The sequence below is a fragment of the Anas acuta genome, chromosome 9 (genome assembly GCF_963932015.1).
Source record: "Anas acuta chromosome 9, bAnaAcu1.1, whole genome shotgun sequence".
Classification (NCBI taxonomy): Eukaryota; Metazoa; Chordata; class Aves; order Anseriformes; family Anatidae; genus Anas; species Anas acuta.
In genome coordinates, this window is record NC_088987.1 from 14,284,748 (window position 1) to 14,305,581 (window position 20,834).

Here is a 20,834-nt window from a genome sequence, read left to right on the forward strand (position 1 = left end):
CTAGGCCAGATAACCCTATGGAAGCTGCTTTTAAGTAAAGTTCCCACTTCTGTGCAGTTATCCAATGTACTAGGGATATCAAATAAATCAGAATACTCTGTCTCTAGAAACCAAGTTATTTATACTACCTTGAGTAAGTGCTCTCTAGCAAATGAACATAAGAGATTCTTGTAAGAAAAGTTACCTATCCTGTGAGATTATCAGAACTATACTACAGAATGCAAATGTCATACTTCCACCTTATTCCTTAAATTGAGGCCCACTCAAATCTGTTTTGACATTCAATTACAAACTCAAAGTGGACAGCATAGCAGCAATGAGGCAGAAATTTCAACATTCAGAGTAGCACACCAAAACAGGTTCTAATGCAAGTTCAAAAAGTCAAAATAGCGAGAAGTAGCCCCTTTCCACCAGATTTGCTTTGAAGTACTATCTCATTCATCATCCTAGCAGAAACTACCATGTTTGCCCCAAAGTAAGCTTGTTTATCTAAGGTAACTTCTAAAAATATCAGAATTAAAATACACCTTACAATAGAAAACAGCATCCAATGGCTTCCTTGTGTAAGAAGTTCAATTACTTACTCATGAGGCTAGCTACCAGACCTTAATGCTGATGACTGGGAACTCAAATCCTGCTTGGGTTAGCTGGAAAAAAACTATTAAGGCTAAAGGAGAAAATGCAAAGTAACCTTGCACTAGAATCCACCGTGTGGGGAAACAGTGTGCATTGGGAAAGTCCTGATGCAGTATTCACTGTACCAATGCCTTTCAGCAGCGGCAGACATTGCCATATGCTTTCCTGAAATACTGTCCCAGAACACTGTACTTCCTGGTGTCTCAAAACACATACTGGTTGATGCTGACATCCCTGCTGGGACCCAACGGCCACCTCCTCTGTAGGAATGAGGAGAGCACAAAGCTGTGTGGCTTACCTTGTCAGGCATTTTTTTAGAACCTATGAATAGCAGAAATTTCAGTAACAATTCCTATATAGACAACTCATTTTTGCATGATGAACTCATTTTGCATAGGATGAACCATATTATTGTTTGGATGAGAAACATGATGAAAGTTTGTATCCTCCTAATGGTTTGCCACATGAACTTCAAGTTAGTGCCCAGTACTGTATGCAGTCAAACACTCAGCAGAAATTCAGACATATCCAAAACTGCCCTGTGTATTTAGTCCAAGCTCAGACACTGCAAGCTCTGCTATGAAATGGAGTAGAAAATCATTCACAGGATTAGTTATGCAAAATTGCACAGCAAGCATTCTCTTTTGCTTGCACCATCACTCAGTGTGAGAGCAAGATCAGCCATGTCAGCCACATTCCCTAAAAGACAAGGAAGTTTGAGCTTGTCCAACTGTGAGTAGGATGTTCAGCCTACAGACCCATGCTGCTCAGTAGCTTTTCAACTGTTCACACTATGCTCTTCACAGTACAAGTGGAAATCTACTGCACTCCAGGTGAAAGGAAGCTAGCAATAACTTTAACCACCTTACAGTCACTGTTTTACATTTAAAGAATTTTAGGGGAGACAACATCTGCTATTCACATGGGTTAAAAGTTACATACCTGCCAGCACTTGAACATGCAAAAACATTTTAATAACACGAGTGTCAATAACAGCACAAGGAAAAGTTAGTTTTTGGTTTCTAGCCACAGCCTGTAATACATTGCTTTTAACCAGCAAGCCCTGCTGCTTTCTTACAGCCTCCCACCTGTATAATCATACACATAACAGTTTGAACTGCCCCTTATCTGGTGGAAATTCACTTTCAACTTGCTGCCTGGAACTACAGGGAGAAGACAAGCAATCTTTTATGAAGTAGCTCATGTCACAATAACATTTTTTGCGTATACATAAAGTGAATCAATAAAGCAGTTTCTTGCTTGCTAATCCAATTCCTGCAAGCTCTTTATTAAGCACATTTCCAGAACATTTGATATTTTGACAGAACATTTAATTTTTTTTCTGAACACTTTCCAAGTGAAGAGTTCTGTTAAATAAATCAACTAATATTTCAAAGCATCTTACAGTTTTGAGCATTAGGCTCCACATAGCACAGACTGAGTAAGCCACCAGAGCTGTTAGACAATTGCTTAAGTAAAAACTTCAGTGCCATGCAGAACAGAGGCTTGCACTCTGGTCACATTCCTAGCATCTACTCCAATTACACACCCTGTCTTTCACAGGAGAGCATGCTTGCAGAGCATATATAGTGATTTATTTTTTTAATTAAATGGAAGCTAAATAAGTGTAAAGACCAAGATAAGAAAAATATTGCCTTAATCAATACATTAGGTTCAGTCAGGTTCACAGTCCCTTAGCAATCCAATACCTACCACTAAGCCATTTTCTCATTTAAAATTCCCACTTAAGTTTTCACAATTTTCATTTTTAAAATAAACACTTATTTTATTTTGGACAACCACACAAGAACCTACAACACTCTCTCCCCATCTTTAAGACACTTCTAGTCAGCTTCAGATCCTGCTCCAATCACCCTTTACCTACTCCATGTCAGTTCAGTTATATCATACTCAAAGGAAAATCTCTTCTTTGACCTTTTTCTTATATAAAGAACAACTTCCCTCGTTTTTTAAGAAAACTCACTCACTTAGATAAAAATAGGGTTTGTACACAACAAAATTTACACAATTTATATACTTTTCTCATAAATACAGAACAGAGCCATGGACTAATACTTGGTACCACTTAGAGCTAGAAGTTCATCTTAAAAAAAATGCAGGAGCCTCTGAGAGGACACTTACCACATGTGTGTCTCCTTCACATCCACGCTGGGCAAATATTTGCCAAATCCTCAAAGAAGAAAAACCTTCCCCACATAAAAGAGGCTTCAGCTTGGGTGCAGAAACAGTGGGAAACCCTAAAAAGGAAATATTTATCTTGAGAACCCGTGCAGCAGTCAATGAAAGCAGTTTAATATAGTCTTAAAATATATAGTTTTCCTCACTCAAGTTTCTAACATATATGTATATTAAAAACAAAATCAAACAAACAAACAAAAACTTTATACATTGTTGTAAGACTAACAAGGCAAAAATCTGACCTTGCAATGATACCAATGGGATGCTAACCATGACCTGGCTAAGTACCTACAACATCAACAAATGGGAAAAGCATTTTGTCATCAGCCTGGGGTCAGTACATTAACAAGCTAACTTGTTAATAAATCCTTTGTCTTTCTATCACTGCTTAAGTGTGAGCATGTATGAGTGTATTTGACATGCCCAAATAGCTTTTATATATATGCATATTATATATTATATATATATAGTTCCTGTCTGATCCTTGATAGGATGAACCAGTCAGCTTCAGCCCCATAATCTAACTAGAACATCTGAAAACATTTATACCTCAAAAAACTAAGAAAGAGTAATTACCAAAATCAGCACTTTTCACAGCTTGCTTCTGGAATGAGGTAACTGGTAGATACCATGCAATATAACATTGAAAATGCCACAGAACAAAGACACACAGTCAAAGAACAGAGAACACATAAAGAAGGCAACACTGTAAAAGATACATATACATATTTTACCTTCTTAAGCAGGACAACTTCTAAATCGCAAGTGTTTCCCCCTCTGCTCCAGGCACTGTGACAGGGCACACAGCAACCAAGCAGAGCTAGCAGGCCCTAACCTTTGGGGCCTGGAAACACAGCCCTCATATAACTGACTCCCAGCTGAAGGCAATGACAAAACTCAAGCCTGATTACTTGTTTCCACCTTATGGAGCCTCCAGCTTAGTTCCTTAGTTCCCAAGGGGAAGGAACAGGTCCTTCTGCTCCACTGCTGAGGCACCAGGTGGCCCAGCTCCACTCAAGATGGTGGGGGGGAGGGGTCCTCAGAGCCACCCCCATGGTGTCTGTGGTTACCTGCCTGCTTCTTACGCCCTGAGGACCTCTCCCCTCACTGTCCCCTTTTCTCCTTGCCATGTCCCTATCCTGCAGGTGACAAAGGGACACCTGGCTGCTGGGGGAGGTAGGAGCTGGTGGTTTCACGGCCTAACTTGTGGGTACAGCTGAGCCTTGGCCATGGAGGTGCAAAGGCCGGGGAGCTAGAGGGGGTGCCACAGCTAGTGCCTGCCCTGCCTACAGAGGGTTACAGGTTTGCAGCAAGGGACACAAAATAGGTCAAGGACTGAGGGAGCTGAGCAGCAGAGAGCCACCCAGGCATGAAACACCTTGTTGCAGCATCAGTCAGATGTCATGGGTGGCAGAAAATGTCTGTGTGTGACTCTGCCAGTGCAACTGCTAACCTGTAGCAGGGCTACGGGCTGGGTCTGACACATTTGGAGATTGTCCCCAGTACTTGCTTGACCACTGCTCTATCAGTGTGTCTATTGAATCTCATCAATACTTCATTTATTTCCACATGTTGTGATTAAAGCGACCGTTTCTCATGTCATTTCATTAGCAGTGTGTCAGTGTAACGCTTTCCACTGTCCATTCAGCGTTCCTCTTCTCATTTTACTCCATTCACTCACATCCATCTCAATTGTGCAGGCAGACAAACTCCAGGCAGTTTAAAGCTTGCTGTGTCTGCCAGCAGCTTGAATGGTTGTCTCTTGAGCCAACTCCTTAATTGCTTTTCTGGCTGTCCCTTTCCTATGTATCTCCCTGAATGTTTTCCACTAAGGTTGTCCACTGTTGAAATTGGAAAACCCACTTAATAGACAACAGAGAAATATATTTTTTACTGGACTACTTTTTTTTTTTTCTGTACTTTTTTTTTTTTTTTTTTTTTTAATTAAAGAAATCCTGTTTGTGCTGCCAGTTCTCCTAAACAAAAAGCAGGTGGGAACCAGTTCTGAAATATTCAGCTGAACACTTAAATGGGAAAATCTTAGATTTTTACAGAAGTGATACAAGTCCCAAGTGACTGATGAGAGAAAAGGCAGATTAGGGCTGGGCACAGGGTGCCCACAGGATGTCTGACAGAAAGGTTCTTGCTTTTCCTGTATTCTCAGAGTTCATCAGGAGACCTTCTGGATCAATATAAATTGGAGATCGTTGCTCACACTTACTCTGGACAGAAGAAGGTTCTTCTTTCTGAGGAATCCCCATGAGCACTGTGATCAGCTAGGCCTTAGACATGGTTATCAGGCAGGCCAGCCAAGAGGGAAAAAAAAAAATCTTTGAAGGATGGTTTCAGAGAGGATGAAGCTTATTTTGGTAGTGGAAAGATTCAGGAGAAAGGAAGAATGCCACGAAGTGCAGCTTGGGAGACTGAGATCAAACATGAGGAAAAAGAAATGTCATTCTAATGTGTCGTGGTGCAACAGGCCACCCAGAGGGGGTCTGGGTCACCCCAGGGCTTCATGTTTCAAGGAACAGCCAGGGAGGAAGGAGAGAAATCAGTAAAGACAGTGATCTTTTGGGGTGATGCTTAGGAGAAGAAGAGGACTGGGTGTCCACAGTCTTGCAAGGTGAAGGCATGGGACAGCACAGGAGAGCCTGTGGTGCAGGGGCCAAGGGTTACAGTGATGCTGAAAGCTCCCAGCAGAACCTTTTTCCTACCAAAAACCAACAGAAGCTCTTTCTCCTGTTGGCTATGGCTGAGGTCTCTGCCACCAAGACCTACCAGGAGAAACCTTAACCTGGTGTCACTAGGATGCCATTATCTCTTTGCCCCACACAGCAGAGTCCCAGAAGCATCATCCTGTAGTCCTGCTCTCAGCACTGAACACCTCCCATATTCCACGACACCAGGAAGAGCCCTGAGTGATGTGTGAGGGACAGGATCTCCCTTCCCAGGACCTGGAGGTCAGGGTTAATGTAACACATCAAGGGCTACTTAGCATCAGCACCACCTCTACATTGCCTTTGCCTACCCATGATCACTGCCTCCAGTTTTCTCATCTAACAAGTCCATGGGGACCCTCTGTTGGTACTGGCCCTCAGCGGAACCCACTAATACCCCTGAAACTGGGGGGGTTGCTTCTAACATTGACTTCTTCAGGGGTTTGCTCAGTCTTCTCTCAGTCTCTGAGGTCCATACACCAAATACACCATGGGACTCATTAAAATACAAAAAGCCATGTCTCTTCCCATATTTGTCTTCAAGTCTTCAAGACTCAGCCAGCTAATTGGAGAAGTTTCAGATGTGATGTGCAGTTAAACAAAAAAGTTCAATAAACACCTAATTAAAAAGGTGATTCTGGTTCTGTAAAAGGATGTCTCTTTTCAAGCCTTTTATATTTTTTTCCCTTCATTTTTTTCTCACTTACAGAATACTTGTTAACAATGTTCTCCAAGTGATATTGATGAAGAAGGAGTCCTAAGGAGGTCTGGACAGCTTGGTTAAGGCAGTTTCCTTGAATTCAGGCACTACATGGGCCAAGTTTCTGCTCGCCTTCCCAGCTCCACCATTTGTCTCAAGCACACCTAGGATTTTCATCCCTTCTCTTTACATCAGACCTCTCCACTCAAGTCCGCAGCTGCATGTTACAGCTCCTTTGCACCAATTCCCACCTTTGTTTGAAAAGGATGGTTGGAAAGGACTGAGACCAGTTTGTCCCATGCTCCGTCTGAAACCAGTCCTGTCCTGCAGAAGACAGATCCTCTTGCATGCCTGCAGCTTGCCTTGCCTTTGCCAGATACTGCCCAGGAGAGAAAGCCTCAGCTGGGCCCTGCTGCAGGGACCCCTGTGGTCCATTTTGGGGGCTACATGGCAATTTTCCTGATCTGCTGAGTAGAGTCCCGTTACAACAGAGCACTGCATGGATGGTCTGAGGCCCTGCCAAGTACCACGACCCTTTGCCATGGCTCCCTTGTGCCTATGTTGAAGGACATGTGCAGGCACACCGTGTGTCCAGCCCTGGGAGATGGGCAGGATATTTGCTACTGAGCTCCCCCTGTCTTTAACAACATAAAGCAGAGAAACTGAATTCATAAATCTGTGAACTGGCTGCCTGTTTTGGAGGCAGGAAGCTGTTTTCCCTGTTCTGTGCAAAGTGCTGCATTTCCTGTACTGGCAGGAGCTTCAGACAGCCTTCTGTGTGACAGAGAGTTGATATAGCCAGTCATACAAATATAATTGACATAATGCCACCCTGGGGCATTTCATCATAGCATATACACTAATCAGAACAAAAGTTAAATTCGCTGGCACTGGGAGCTTTTTGCATAACGGTGCCTCGCAGGAACTTCTTTGCTTACCTGCAAGTGGTAGAGGTGACCCTGCTTAATGCCCATTTTGTTGGCTTTGTGATTCCTTCCTCACACTACCCCATGTGCTTTTTTCAGCAACCCTGTCTGTCCCTCCTCCACGGGACTGCTGGTTAGGTTACCCTCTCTCCTCTTCCTCATTCCTGGTTTAAAGACCTCCTTATGAGGTCAGCCATCCTCTTGGCAGAAACATTTTTTCTCTGCTTAGAGAGGCAGATTCCATTTCTCCCAAGCAGACACCAATCCTCAAGCATGGTCCTAGGGTCACAGAAAGCAAAACCCTGTCACCAACACCAGTTCTGCAGGCAATTACTAACTTGTGCTACCAGTGCCCTCCTCCTCACAGTCTTTTCCCTCTCTGGCAGAACTGAAAACACCACAGGGACTAGACTACTGTTCACAGAGCTCTGTAGTCACTTCTGACACTGTTCAGATTTCCCCCAGCGGTATCAATTTTTTGCCAGGGTAAGAGCAGGGATAGTAGTCAGAGGGTGGGACCAGCTTCAGCAGTGCCTGGACCTTCTGCTGTCCCCCTGCTGCTGGCCTGAACCGGGCATTGAGGGTGCATCGGTGTGTGGGGGTGTGTATGGGGTTGTGTATGTGGTGTGCGAGCATCCAAGCAGTGCTCCAGAGCTGCCTAACAACTCATAAAGCCTTCGTTAGCCATCAGTTGTGCTTGGCTTGCAGCTCCCCAACCTCCCACCCCTGCCAGGCCCTGGTTGCCCTCTGAAAAGATGCAAAAAGAGCTTTTCTCACCCCAAACCACTGGTGCTGTGGATGCCCAGTCTGTGACCCCATCGGGATGAATGTGAGCTGGGAAGGATGGGGTCCCATAAGGAGACAACTAGGAACGCAGCCACATAAAGGTGTAATAGCCTTTATTGAGCACAGGGAGGTTACTCCAATAAAGTATGCCTACCTGTGTCCCTCAGTACAGGCAGGGGAAGAGCCAGACATTGGGGCTAGAGTCCCTTTCCCCTGCACTGTGGGGAACTGTGGCATGGGGGCAGAAGGAAAGGTGCCACCCCCTTTGCCGTGGCTCTGGCAGCCCCCTCCAGCCCCGTGGCCGGTGGCTTTCAGGGGGTGAGCAGCGGCATGTGGGGAAGCTCGTGGCATGCCGAGGCCTGCTGTGGGGACAAGGGCTGTGCTTGCAGGGGTGGTGTGATGGGGAGGGGGCACAGGGGCATGTGCCCCGGTACAAAGCAGGGGGTGTCCGCCGGTCCCTGTGGTGCCAACAGGGGTGGTGTGGGGCGTGTGTCCCTGGCATGGGATGCTCTAACACCCGGTGATGCTGTGGCACACGGGACCGCCAGTGGATCTGGCCATGCCCTTCTGCTTTGTCCTCTACCCTGGGGCCCCATGTTGCCCGGCATGTGCAGCCTGGCTCCCCCAGGGGGATGTGGGGCTGGGGGAGCCCCTCAAACAGTGGTGGAGATGGTGTCCGGACACAGAACAGTGGGGCTGGGTCTTCAGGGTATGTGTCATCCTCATCTTCCGACATCCAGGGGAGCCAGCTCTGCAGTAAGGTGTGGGGGTGTAAGTCAACCCCTCCTCATATTGGGGTGGGGGGTACCCCTCTCTGGGGACTCACCTGCTTCTCCTTCCTCTTGGCACCGAAAACAGGGGGCAGAGGAACAGCAGGGGGGCTTGGAGTCTGCAGGGGAAGAATGCAGTTAACAGCAGGAAAGAGTGGGGTGGGGATACATCACTATTTTAGGGAGAGAAAATGTTGTCTGGGGGCAAAGCAGTTTCTCTGTGGCACTCACCTGATTGCCAGCTTTTGGGGAGACACGGCGCCAGCGGTGCTGGGGTGCTGGGTTCCTGCTCTGCGTTGGCTGGGGGAGCAGCTCAGGTTCGGGAGTGCAGCGCCCTGTGGGTAGGTAGGCAGCAGGGGAGGGTACAGGGTGGCGGGCCCTGAACAGCGGTGGTGAGGGGGTCCGGACGCAGAATTGCATGGCGGGTTTTTCGGAGTGTGCCTCATCTTCATCCTCCATCATCCAGGGGAAACAGCTCTGCAGGGAGTGGGGCATAAATTGACCCTTCCTGACACTGGGGATGGGGACACCCCCAGTTAGGTACTTACCTGCCTCTTCCTTATCTCAGGGCTGAAATCAGGGGGAGGGAACATGGAAGGGGAGGTTGGTGCCTGCAGGAGGAGAGTGTGGTTAGCAGCAGGGAAAGGGGCACAGGTATGGGCAGCATCACCATTTAGTTGAGAGAAAATGGCAGTAGGTGTTTTTGGGGAAAAGCTAGGGTGTTTGTTTGTTTGTTGTTTGTTTGAGACTCTTGTTCCTCTTTGTCTCAGAACTGTAAACACTGGGGGGCAATATGGAAGCTGCAGAGGTCAGTGCCTGATGGAGCAAAGTGTGGTTGGCAGCAGGGAGAAGAGGATAGCTGGGGACATATCACCATTTTGGGGGGGGAAATGGCGTTTTTTGTAGGGGAGAAAATACGTTTTTTCGGTCACCCACCTGAGTGACGGCCTGCAGAGGTGCAGGGGGGCGCACCGGCTGGGGAAGCGGCTCCATTTCAGGGGTGCAGAGCCCCGGTGAGGGAGGGGAGGCAGGGGGTGACACAGGAGGGGGCAACCCCACGGGCCGGGGGGGCAGGAGGGCGGCGAGGTCGGGCAGGGCTCGGTGGCGCTCCAGCAGGGCTGCCAGCACGGCTCGGCGCCGCTCCTCCGCCAGGGCCCGGCCCCACAGCTCGGCGGGGGCCGGCAGCAGGGCCCCAAAGCGGCCGGGCACCTCCCGGGGGGGCGTCCCGGAGGGGCAGCCCCCGTCCTCCCCCCCCGGTCCTCGAGGGACTTGGGGCCGGGGGGTCGACGGCCTCCCGTCCCTCCCCAGCCCCAGCTCGGGGAGGGGGCTGCCTGCCGGCCCTCCCGGCCCCTCGGGCGGGGGGGGAGCGCCCCCCTGCCCGCCCCCCAGCAGGCGCTGGATGTCCCCCGATGTCACCCCCCGGCCCAGGAGGCCGCGGGGGCGGCTGAGGCGCTGCTGGGTGATGATGACGGGCCGGGGGGGCGGCAGGGGGCTGTGCTGGGGGGGGGCGGGCCGGGGGAGCGGGGGGACGCCCCCCCAGGGGGGTCTCGGCCCCTGCCGCCTGGTGCTGCTGGGGAGGCCTGGGCCGAACTTGGTGCGGTTCCGCTCCCCCCTGGTCCTGCGGCGCTTGACGCGGCCGGGCCGGGCCTGCGAGTCCCTGGCAGCGTCCTGGGCATCGCCTCGGCCGCTCCGCTGCTTCACGGCCGACATCTGGGGACGAAACGAGGGGAGGGGACGGGTGGGGCTGCGCTGGGGGGGCGGCGCCGCCATTTCCCAGCCTGGCCCCTGCAGCATCCCCGGCTGCCCCCCACCACCTCCACACCACCCCCGAGGCTCCCCCGTTCCATCCCCAGTACCCCCGGGGCGCTCCGCTCCCCCTCGTGCCCCCCCGGCCGTCCCTTCCCCGCTACCTGCGCTCCTGCCCCCCCCCCCGCGCCCCCTCCCACCACCAACGGCCGCCGGGGGAGGCCCTGAGGGGCAGCGGCTGCCCGGGCACCGCCCGCAGCGGCCCCGGCCCCGGCCTCGTTGTGCGACACCTCGCTGTCACCAACCCCCCCCCCCAGGGGGACACCCGTGGTGGTGTGAGACCCCTGGGTGCCCCTGGGCTCCCACCATGCCCGTCCCTTGTTTTTGAAGCATTGCGATCGCTTTGGCAAGGGAAAAAAGTGAGGGAGGGCTGGGGGTGCTCCTGAAGGTCCTGAAATCCTGCGGTGGGTTTGCACAGCAAGGGTTTGGTAGCAGGGGGCAGCGGGCCTGGCCTCTGTGAGAAGGATCCAAGAGCTGCCTCGTATTAAATAAGGGCCAGTTTCAGCTGGCAGCAAAGAGACCCAGCACTGCCCAGAGCCCAGCCCATAATCGATGTTGTTTGTGCCTCTGAGAGAGCATATTTAAGAAAGGAACAAACAAACAAACAAACCTGCTGCACAACGCAACAGCAGCTGGGAGAGAGGCGTGAGAAGCAGCCCTGAGCTCCCGAGGGCAGTGCAAGAGGGCAGGAGGTGCTCCAGGCACGCAGCAGCAGTTCCCCTGTGGCCTGGAAACTGGCAAGAGTCAAGATGGTTTCTTCTGCAAGTTGTGTATACTGCTACTTGGCCAAAAGATCCTTCCCTTACGTGAAATAAAGCCACCTGGAAGTAGCTGGTGAGCTAGGCGGTGGGCACCGTTTCTTCTCAGGTGTCCCCCCGTGCTCCTTTGAAATATGTCTTGCTTGCCAGCAGAGGGCAGGAGGCTTCCTTTCTTGAGCTGCAATGGCCAGCTTTGTTACTGGCTCTTCAGGCCAGCGGGTTGTGTTCACCTGTGTGAAGGCTCAGGTCATTGTCCTGTGCAGCACTGGCTGTTCACTTCCTACCGGTGAAAAAGATTTGACTAACCCATAAAATCCAGCAGTTATGAATTTGCACATGCGGTGTCCAACCCTCTCCTGTCTGTTCCCACAGCCCTCTCTGTCCTGGTTCACACCTCTATCACTCCCCGTCCAACAGTTTCCACCAACAGCCCTCCTTCACCCCTACTTCCCACATACTCTTCCTCTCCCATACCTCCTGTGGCCATACCCTTCCCTCTCCCCAAGCTCACAGGCAACTTGGCAGCATGACTTTACAGCCCTAAAAGCAGGGTCTCCACTTCCCTGTGATATGCTCTAAACTTGGCCAATGCGGGCTGAGCAGGAGCATCCCAGAACATACAGAACATGACAAGTGGGGTACAGAAACATCCTCAAGCACTTCCACTGCTTGAAACCTGATTGTACTGGGTTGTCCTCAGCCTGTCCCATTAGTAGCCCCTAGAGGGCTGTCCTTCAAAGATTTCTCCCAGGACCTAATTAATTCCTGGTTTTCTTCTCTGCACAAACTGTGACTGCTTTTACACAAGAATATTAAGTAAATAGTAATGATGTTCAGATTGGGTTACTTGGTTGCTTTTCCAGGAAGAGAAGAAACTGTACTCTCAATGCTAGAACCACAGGAGCACCAGAGCAGAAACCTGCAGGAACTCATACCAACACAGCCATGTGCCCATTTGCTCTTCTCTTGGATGATTTGGTGCTCACAACAGATCCCAGTTCCCTCACCCCAGCCACACCTTGCCCGTCCTGTTGCCTATGTCCTCCCTCCGTTGATGCCCACCTGCAGCAGAGTGTGGTGCGTCCCCCCCAGACAAGAGACTTTTCTCCCAGCTGGAGGTGCTGGCAGCATTTTCTAGAGCACATGGGTGGCCACAGGGTGCTGCTCCCCACCAGCCCCATGGGGACGAGACGCCCCCCACAGTAACATCCTGCCCTGTACCTACAGGCTTGGCTGAGTCCCCATCTGGGGACAAAACAGCCAGCACCAGAAAAGAGGGGTGTCAGAAGAGAGATTTGATACAAAGGATCCGTATGTGCCTGTCTGCCTGCAAAGCAGCTCCGGCTGCTTCCCCATGCCATGGGGAGCACTCTACCACCACTCCCCATGTCTCCCATGGGCACGTGCCACCCACAGCCATTCCCATCCATCCGTCCTCTCCCTTCCACAGTGGGCATTCCTAAACGATTTGTCCCAAATGCACATCATGGTCTGACACCATAGGTCCATGTCCCAGCCTCACATCTCATTCCCACAGCTCAGCCTCACCTCCCGGCCTCAAGTTCCAGCAGCACATCCCAACAGCAGTTGAAGAAAGGCTGAGAAAGTGCTGGGTGACAGAGCTGAGAGAGAGCTGAGAACGTAGTGGAGAAACAACTCCCATTCCCTGACACCCTGCAATGCTCAGGGGAGGAGGCCAAAGAATAGAGGTGGGGAAAAGGTGGTTTTAGATTGCTTTTAATTCACACTGCTTTACACTCTCATTGATTGGAAGTCAATCAAACAAGTTTTCCCCAAACCAAGATGGTTTTGTCTTTGACAGCAGCCCGTGAGCCATCTCCCTGTGCCCTCCTCACAACCCACGAGGGTTTCTCCCTCGTGTTTTCTCTCCCTGTCACGCTGAGGAGGGAACGAGACAGCAGCTGGGTGGGCACCTGGCCGCCAGCCTAGGCCAAGCCACCACGGCCATTCACGGGGATGAAGAGGCTGCACTGTGGGCTTGGAAGCCCAGGGGGTGTCTGTGAGGCTGGGGCAGCTCCTGGGCCCTGCCGCATCATCCACCATTCCATGGTCTCCTAGTGACACGGAGGGAGCACTATGACACCAGTGACACAGGCGAGTCTGGGGGGGACTTTGCGTCTCTGGTGAGCGCCAGGCGTGGAGGCAGCAGCTCCTGGCAGCGAGGCGAGGCCAGGCGAGGCGAGGAGTTGCTGCGCAGCATGGCTGCTGGAGAGGAGGAGAAGGCCCCTGAGGCACAGGAGGACGGTGAGAGCAGATGCCCCAGCAGCTCCCTGGAGGTGGAGGGCCCTGAGCACCCCCTGGGGCTGTGCAGAGCCGCTTGGGCTGTGGACACCCGGGGACGCCCTGCCAGGAGCCCCCGAGCAGGCCCTTGCGGGCGTCCCTCGGGGACACCTGCCAGGTGCTCAGTGGGGGGATGCTCTCATCCATGGCTGCCGCCCTGCCTCCCCCAGAGTGCGTGCTGTGCCACCGCTCGGACACCAGCTTGGATGGCTGCGGGCTGATGTTGAAGGTGGACGGCGTCTGTGCCCACGTGCACTGCCTGGTGAGCTCCCCGCGGCTGCCCGCGCCTTTCCCCAAGCCCTTGCCTGGCACCTGGAGCCCACAGGCCTGTGTCATCCCCAGCGCACTGCTCGCTGGCTGTCACCTCCTCCTGCTGCGCTCCCAGCACAGCCTCCCCACCATGGTCCCTATGTCCTTGCCCTGAGCAGCTGCGGGGCTTTTCTGTCTTCCAGTATCCAGCCCAGGGCCTGTACCAGCGAGGCGCTGAAGGGGAAGGAATCTCCAGATTCCTCTGCGCGGATATCAGGCGGGTAGCGGCTCGGGCAGCTCGCAAGGTGAGGGCTTTTTTTGAGCAGACGAGGCTTGTGGCAGCTGAGCCCAAGCCCTGGCAAAGAAATCCTCAAGGCTCTGGACAAGCTCTGGGCAAGTCCCAGTGGCCCCGGCCACGTCCCTGACGGGGCTGCTGTGCTCTTTGCAGCGCTGCTGCGTCTGCCGCAAGAAGGGGGCCACCGTCGCCTGCCGGCAGAAGCGCTGCTCGCGCCGGTTCCACCTTCCCTGCAGCTCCCAGCGGGGCTGCATCTCGCAGTTCTTTGGGGAGTACAGGTACGAGCTGCCCTAGCTTGGGCTGCAGCCCCCTCAGCCTGCGCCCTGCAGGCAGAGTCCCCGGTGTGGCACGCGTGGTCCCTGGCCTCACTCAACTCTTCCGTCCTCACGCAGCTCCTTCTGCTGGGAGCACCGCCCGCAGCAGACCGTGGAGACGCTGCAGGAGGGGCACACCACGTGCATCATCTGCATGGAGGTGGTGGAGGACAGCCTGTCCTACACCACCATGGTGTGCCCCTCCTGCAAGCACGCCTGGTTCCACCGGGCCTGCATCCAGGTAGGAGGCCCTTCCCTCTGCCAGCCCGCAGGGACACCATGCGCCCGGAGCAGCGTCCTGCTCACACGGGGAGTCTCTCTTCCACAGGGACAGGCGTATCGGGCGGGCCTCGGGCAGTTTGCGTGCCCCCACTGCCGGGACCAGGAGCGCTTTGTCCCTGAGATGCTTCAGATGGGAATCCGCGTGCCAAACATGTGCGTTCCTTCCTTGCTTCCCACCCCACTCAAGGCAGGAGAGGGCACAGCCCCAGCGCTGTGCCAGGCTGGCCCTAATCCCTCCAGGCAGACTGTCCCCAACAAGAGGGGCTGCCTGGGAGACAGCAGGACGCTGGCCTGCTGCCAGGGATGCCCCTGAGCCCTGTCCCAGCATCAGCACTGACACTTGCTGAGTGCCCCATGAGCTCGTGACCTTTCTTTCCTACTTTCTCTTGAAGAAAGCCGGCTTGGGAGCAGGAGGAGGAGCTGGCACTGCCACAGCTGCATGGCCGCTGCGATGCCAGGCAGTGCCTGTACAGGGGAGGCCGGGAGCAGTGGCAAGAGGAAGGGTGAGCATCCACAGCAGCAGCTCCCCGGCTGCTGGGGGCTGTGAGCCACATCTCCAGCAAGCCGTGCAGTGGCTGCTGGGGCTCTGCCCAGGCACCTTCCCCTCTGCTGGGGCGCCATGAGCAATGGTTCTGGAGCCCTGGGGGCCTTTGTGGCGCCACTGCCTGCTGGGGTCTGCGTGCTCACCAGCACAACTTCTTCCCCAGGCCCTGGCAGCTCCTGCTCTGCTCCTCCTGTGCCGCCAGCGGGACCCACCGCCGCTGCTCCGGCCTTGCGGACACCACCCAGCAGTGGGAGTGCGCTGGCTGCGCTGGCCCGGGCACTGGTAAGGGGCACGGCGTGCTCAGGCTCGGGGTGGCAGAGCCCTCCGTGCCCTCTGCAGGCCAGGCAGGGTGGGCAGATCCGCTGACCTTCCTGCCTCCCCTTGCAGCTCCCAGCTCCTCTCCCTCACCACCGGAGAGGAGAGCCGGCCGTGGCAGGGTGCTGCCCCAGCGCCACAGCCCCTACAGCCGGCCACAGCCCTGAGCCTGCAGGCACGCCTGGTTCCACCGGGGCTGCATCCAGGTAGGAGGCCCTTCCCTCTGCCAGCCCGCAGGGACACCATGCGCCCAAGCAGCGTCCTGCTCACACAGGGAATCTCCCTTCAACAGGGACAGGCACTTGGGGCACTTGCTCTGCTTCTCCTGTGCCGCCAGCGGGACCCACCGCCGATGCTCCGGCCTTGGGGACACCACCCAGCAGTGGGAGTGCGCTGGCTGCGCTGGCCCAGGCACTGGTAAGGGGCACGGCGTGCTCAGGCTCGGGGTGGCAGAGCCCTCCGTGCCCTCTGCAGGCCAGGCAGGGTGGGCAGATCCGCTGACCTTCCTGCCTTCCCTTGCAGCTCCCAGCTCCTCACCCTCACCACCCGAGAGGAGAGCCGGCCGTGGCAGGGTGCTGCCCCAGTGCCACAGCCCCTACAGCCGGCCACAGCCCTGATCCCGGCCTGGGGACAGAAGATCTATCCAGGTGTCCCGCTGCCAGACAGGGTCAGGCTGTGCACTTGCGGGCGTCCTTCACGGAGAGGACCTCAAGGAGGTGATCAGTGGGGGAATGCTCGCACCCAGAGGCAGGCGAGGGGTGGCACTCAGCTCCTGCTGAGATGAGGGGATGGAGCTGAGACAGGGCGAAGGAGCTGGGATTTGCCGAGGAGGAAGAGTGATGTAGCCAGGATAAGAGAGAGAGGCGAGACCAAGCCTGGAACTGGGTGGGGAGATGGAGCTGGGTCTCCGGGACAGAAATGGGCCTGAGTGATGGAGCCAGGACAGAGATGGAATTGGGATGGAGGGACAGAGTCACGCTGGTAGGGAGAGAGCTTCAGAAGTAAAAAGTTCTTTGGGGAGTACAGGTACGAGCTGCCCTACGTTGGGCTGCAGCCCCCTCAGCCTGCACCCTGCAGGCAGAGTCCCTGGTGTGGCACGCGTGCCCCGGGGCCAGCGGGGAAGGGCAGAGCCCCAGTCAGGACATGTGGGGAAATTTTGGGTGGGGGGCTCGTTTGGGGAGGAAAGGGCTGACAGGGGGGGCCTCGTATGCCCCTGGGGAGGTGGTGTCCTCTCCAGGCTCTGGCCAGAGCTGTGCAGGGCCTCTGGCAGTGCCTGGCCTCACTCAACTCTTCCATTCTCACCCAGCTCCTTCTGCTGGGAGCATCGCCCACAGAGACCGTGGAGATGCTGCAGGAGGGGCACACCACGTGCATTATCTGCATGGAGGTGGTGGAGGACAGCCTGTCCTACACCACCATGGTGTGCCCCTCCTGCAAGCACGCCTGGTTCCACCGGGCCTGCATCCAGGTAGGAGGCCCTTCCCTCTGCCAGCCCGCAGGGACACCATGCGCCCAAGCAGCATCCTGCTCACACGGGGAATCTCCCTTCCACAGGGACAGGCACTTGGGGCACTTGCTCTGCTCCTCCTGTGCCGCCAGCGGGACCCACCACTGATGCTCCGGCCTTGGGGACACCACCCAGCAGTGGGAGTGCGCTGGCTGCGCTGGCCCAGGCACTGGTAAGGGGCACGGCGTGCTCAGGCTCGGGGCGGCAGAGCCCTCCGTGCCCTCTGCAGGCCAGGCAGGGTGGGCAGATCCGCTGACCTTCCTGCCTCCCCTTGCAGCTCCCAGCTCCTCTCCCTCACCACCCGAGAGGAGAGCCGGCCGTGGCAGGGTGCTGCCCCAGCGCCACAGCCCCTACAGCCGGCCACAGCACTGATCCTGGCCTGGGGACAGATGCTCCATCCAGGTGTCCCGCTGCCAGACAGGGTCAGGCTGTGCACTTGCAGTCGTCCTTCACGAAGAGGACCTCGAGGAGGTGCTCAGTGGGGGAACGCTCGCACCCAGAGGCAGGCGAGGGAGGGAACTCTAAGGGAAGGACTTCCATCTCAGGGAAGGACTGCATTGCTGTGAGCCAGGCAGGGTGTATTACGAAGACTGCCAGCCATGGTGCTGATCCCAGCCCTGGGAGAGGATTTGTTTCCCTGAGAGCTACAGCCTGCAGACCCTTGAGCTCCACGTGGATGCCAAGAAGACACCAGATGGCTGCAACCCCACAACTTCACAGGGCCCTGGAGCCTGGAGGGCAGGCCTGGGCCGCATCCTGCCAGGGCCCTCCAGCTCCGCCTGCTCCTGGCCTTGTCCAAAAACAATATTTAAAGTGATAACAAGCAATGTTCTAAAGATTTTGAGAGCCTTTTTCAAGCAAAGCAAGTCAGAAGTTACTACTCATATTACAGTATTTAAGTGAATACAATTCCTGTGATCTGTATTTCTGGGCACCACCGTACAACAAGGATGTAAAACTGTTGGAGAGTGACCAGAGGGCTACAAAGATGGTGAAGGGACTAGAGGGGAAGACATATGAGGAGTGGCTGAGGGCACTGGGGCTGTTCAGCCTGGAAAAGAGGAGGCTGAGGCGGGACACTGGGCACTGGGCAGGCCTGCCAAGAACCTTCCAGACTTCAAGATGGCGAAACTCGAAGTCCTGCCCCTGGGGAGGAGCAACCAGAGGCAGCAGGATATGCTGGGGGCTCCATTTTGGACACAGCTCTGCAGGAAAGGGTATGGGCCAGCAATGCTCCTCGGAGCTCAGCTGGAGATGAGTTGGGCCAGGAATGTGAAGAAGAAGGAAGGCTTCTGCAGCTACATTGGTCAAAAAAGGAAGATTCAAGGAAGCATTACCCTGTCAGATCCCCCCATCCTGATAGAGAAAACAAGCAGAACTAGTGACAACCAACCTGGAGAAGGCTGAGGTACTCAACATTATTATTATTATTATTATTATTATTATTATTATTATTATTATTATTATTATTATTATTATTATTATTATTATTATTATTATTATTATTATTATTATTATTATTATTATATAGGTTTCCCTGAGGAAAGAGTAATGACTCTTCCGTGTGCAGCATTAGGAAGAGGGCTGCCAGCAGGCCAAGGTGATCATTCCCCTCTGCTCAGAGAGAGTCACGGCTCTCTCCAGCTGGGGAGAGCTGGAAAGAGCCATGACTGCTCGTTGTGGAGAAGGCCTGTGGGGATCTGGCTGAAGGATCTCAATATGTAAAGAGAAGGTGCAAAGGAGATGGAGCCAGGCTCTTCTCAGTGGTGCCCAGTGTCCACATGGCTGCAGGTGGCCCTGCTTGAGCATGGGGGTTGGAGCAGGTGACCTGCAGAGGTGCCTTCCAACCGCGACCCCACTGTGTGTCCGGTGGTTTTGCAGGGACCTGAACCAAAGCACAGCCATTCAGCCAGGCCCGAGCACCAGGGCAGCTGTGAAAGACGCTGCCAGATGGGCTTGGCCAGCCTGTGGTTTGTGCCTGAGGCTGGATGAGCTCCTGGCTGGTGTCACCATGCCAAAGGGGGGTTACCTGGCCCATGGGTATGTTGAGAGCGCAACAGTTAGTTGGCAGGATTCTGTAATACACAAGGACACAGAGGCTTTATTTTCTAAAAGGTTGTGTTGATTACACATCAACACAAATCACCACTAACAGGTTTACTGTCATCAAAAAGGTACGCAGATAGATGGACAGACAGATCAGAAGCTATTACCAGAACACACGTCTATATTTGTTGTAGATATTAAGAGTATAGCATTAATGAAAAGTTGCAGCATGTAGAAGCGGTAGAAAACCATGATAGATAGTAATGATCAGTTAACCTGGTGTCCCAGCAAAGCTTCAACCTGTTTATGGAGGGGAAACAACAACCAAAAAATCTGCAACTAATAGAAAGAGAGAAGCACATGTACCATGGGAAGCTTCTCAGAGAAAGAAGCTCCATTTTGGATAAAAATAAGGCCCTTTTTATGTCATAGAGACATAAGAGGGCATAAGACAGCACCACTTCAGGTAACCACTAGATGCTATTAATTTCTGTCTTCTTCCTGAGGCAGCTAATAGGAGATGATATTTCTGATTTTCTTTTCTTTAAAGGAAACTTTGTCTCTCATGCTGATTCCTACTTTATCAAACCAATTTCCTCTTTCCCAGAGTATTTTTCACCTCCCCAGGCGATGAATGGTTCGTCAGTTTCTCGTTGTGTCCTCGCCAATGGTATCCTCAAGATATCCACAATGTACATGTGTCCGGCTGCACGTCAAGGACATCCCTGGCTCCCATGCCAAGTTCCCAGGCCAAAAGCTGAGCTCCCAGCCTGGCCCCCAGCCCAGCAGACATTGCTCCTGCCAGAGTTGAGCAGCAATTTCTTGTCAGCATTTTCTCATGGCAGTCTAGGTCACCTCTGTAACATCTGCCATCAGAGGTGCCCGAAGAACCCTGTGATGTCTCCAGAGAGTCACTGTCACCCCATGACCTCAGATATGATGGGCTGCCATAAGTACCCTGCGTGTCCCGCCTTCATCGAGTCTTGCCAGTGGCCACGTGAAGTGTCCTGTCTTGTTGGCAGCACACAAGACATCGAGCTTCTGCCAGTGGCACCTGAAGGCAGCGCTGAAGACGAGGGCCGTAAGTGCCCTTAGTGTCCTGCCGGCGTCAAGGTCCTGCTGGTGGCACACGAGACGTCTGGGTACCCAGAGCCAGGGCAACCCCTCCTGCAGGGCGGACAAGCAGCTGTGCACCAGGGCAGCCATGGGCAGCATGAGCCAGTCACCCCAGCCGCTCTTGGCAGCACATGAGATGCTGAAGGTGCTGCTGGTGGCATGTGAGATGTTGAGGTCCTGCGTCTGGCACGTGAGTTGTTGAGGCCCTGCTCACGAGGGAGGCACTGAGTCCAGCCGGTGGCACCCAAGCGCTGTGCTGAGGACCAGGAGCTGCCAACCACTGGCATCAGGGGCAGCCTCCCATGGGGCAGACAAGTGGCTCTGTGCTGGGATGGCTGTGGGCAGCATGAGCCCCAGGCACTGCCAGCAGTGGCCACCAGAGAGGAGACGTGCCCCATCTGTCTGGTCCCACTGGCCAAAACAGCTGCCTGGCCCCCTGCGGGCACAGCTACTGATCAGCTGCCACTGCCAGGGCCGGGTGCACGCACAGCCAGAGGCCCATTGCTGCCATCCTGCTCCCAAAACCACATTACCCTGAGGACACCCCGTCCCGCTGGCCACAGGGCA

The 20,834-nt window shown here is 54.0% G+C and overlaps 3 protein-coding genes across 5 annotated transcripts in view; 1 reads left to right on the forward strand and 2 right to left on the reverse strand.

The window, feature by feature from the left end:
• FAM168B (family with sequence similarity 168 member B) overlaps window positions 1–3,672 on the reverse strand; it is a 67,198-nt gene extending 63,526 nt beyond the window's left edge. Inside the window, exons 1-2 of the mRNA XM_068692922.1 lie at window positions 3,570–3,672; window positions 2,779–2,894 (exon numbers count right to left, since the gene is read on the reverse strand). The gene's annotated coding sequence lies outside the window, so the exon portion shown is untranslated. The remainder of the gene's footprint in view (window positions 1–2,778; window positions 2,895–3,569) is intronic.
• Window positions 3,673–8,060: 4,388 nt separating this feature from the next.
• On the reverse strand, window positions 8,061–10,608 carry LOC137861295 (proline-rich protein 19-like). 3 transcript variants are annotated; one of them, XM_068692498.1, is made up of 5 exons: window positions 9,671–10,608; window positions 9,283–9,345; window positions 8,966–9,211; window positions 8,794–8,853; window positions 8,061–8,715 (listed from the first exon to the last, which is right to left on the reverse strand). In XM_068692498.1, the coding sequence occupies exons 1-5, from the start codon at window positions 10,526–10,528 to the stop codon at window positions 8,128–8,130; spliced, it is 1,815 nt and encodes a 604-aa protein (XP_068548599.1). In that variant the 5' UTR covers window positions 10,529–10,608; the 3' UTR covers window positions 8,061–8,127. The 3 variants fall into 3 exon arrangements, with proteins under 3 accessions (XP_068548599.1, XP_068548598.1, XP_068548600.1); XM_068692497.1 differs by having other exon boundaries at window positions 8,791–8,853; XM_068692499.1 differs by lacking the exon at window positions 9,283–9,345 and having other exon boundaries at window positions 8,791–8,853.
• A 3,136-nt stretch (window positions 10,609–13,744) lies between these two features.
• Window positions 13,745–18,008, forward strand: LOC137861218 (PHD finger protein 7-like). The gene is made up of 9 exons (XM_068692373.1): window positions 13,745–13,861; window positions 14,052–14,153; window positions 14,297–14,421; window positions 14,536–14,698; window positions 14,786–14,894; window positions 15,257–15,565; window positions 15,936–16,015; window positions 16,905–17,066; window positions 17,964–18,008. The coding sequence occupies exons 1-9, from the start codon at window positions 13,745–13,747 to the stop codon at window positions 18,006–18,008; spliced, it is 1,212 nt and encodes a 403-aa protein (XP_068548474.1).
• The last annotated feature ends 2,826 nt before the right edge of the window (window positions 18,009–20,834 follow it).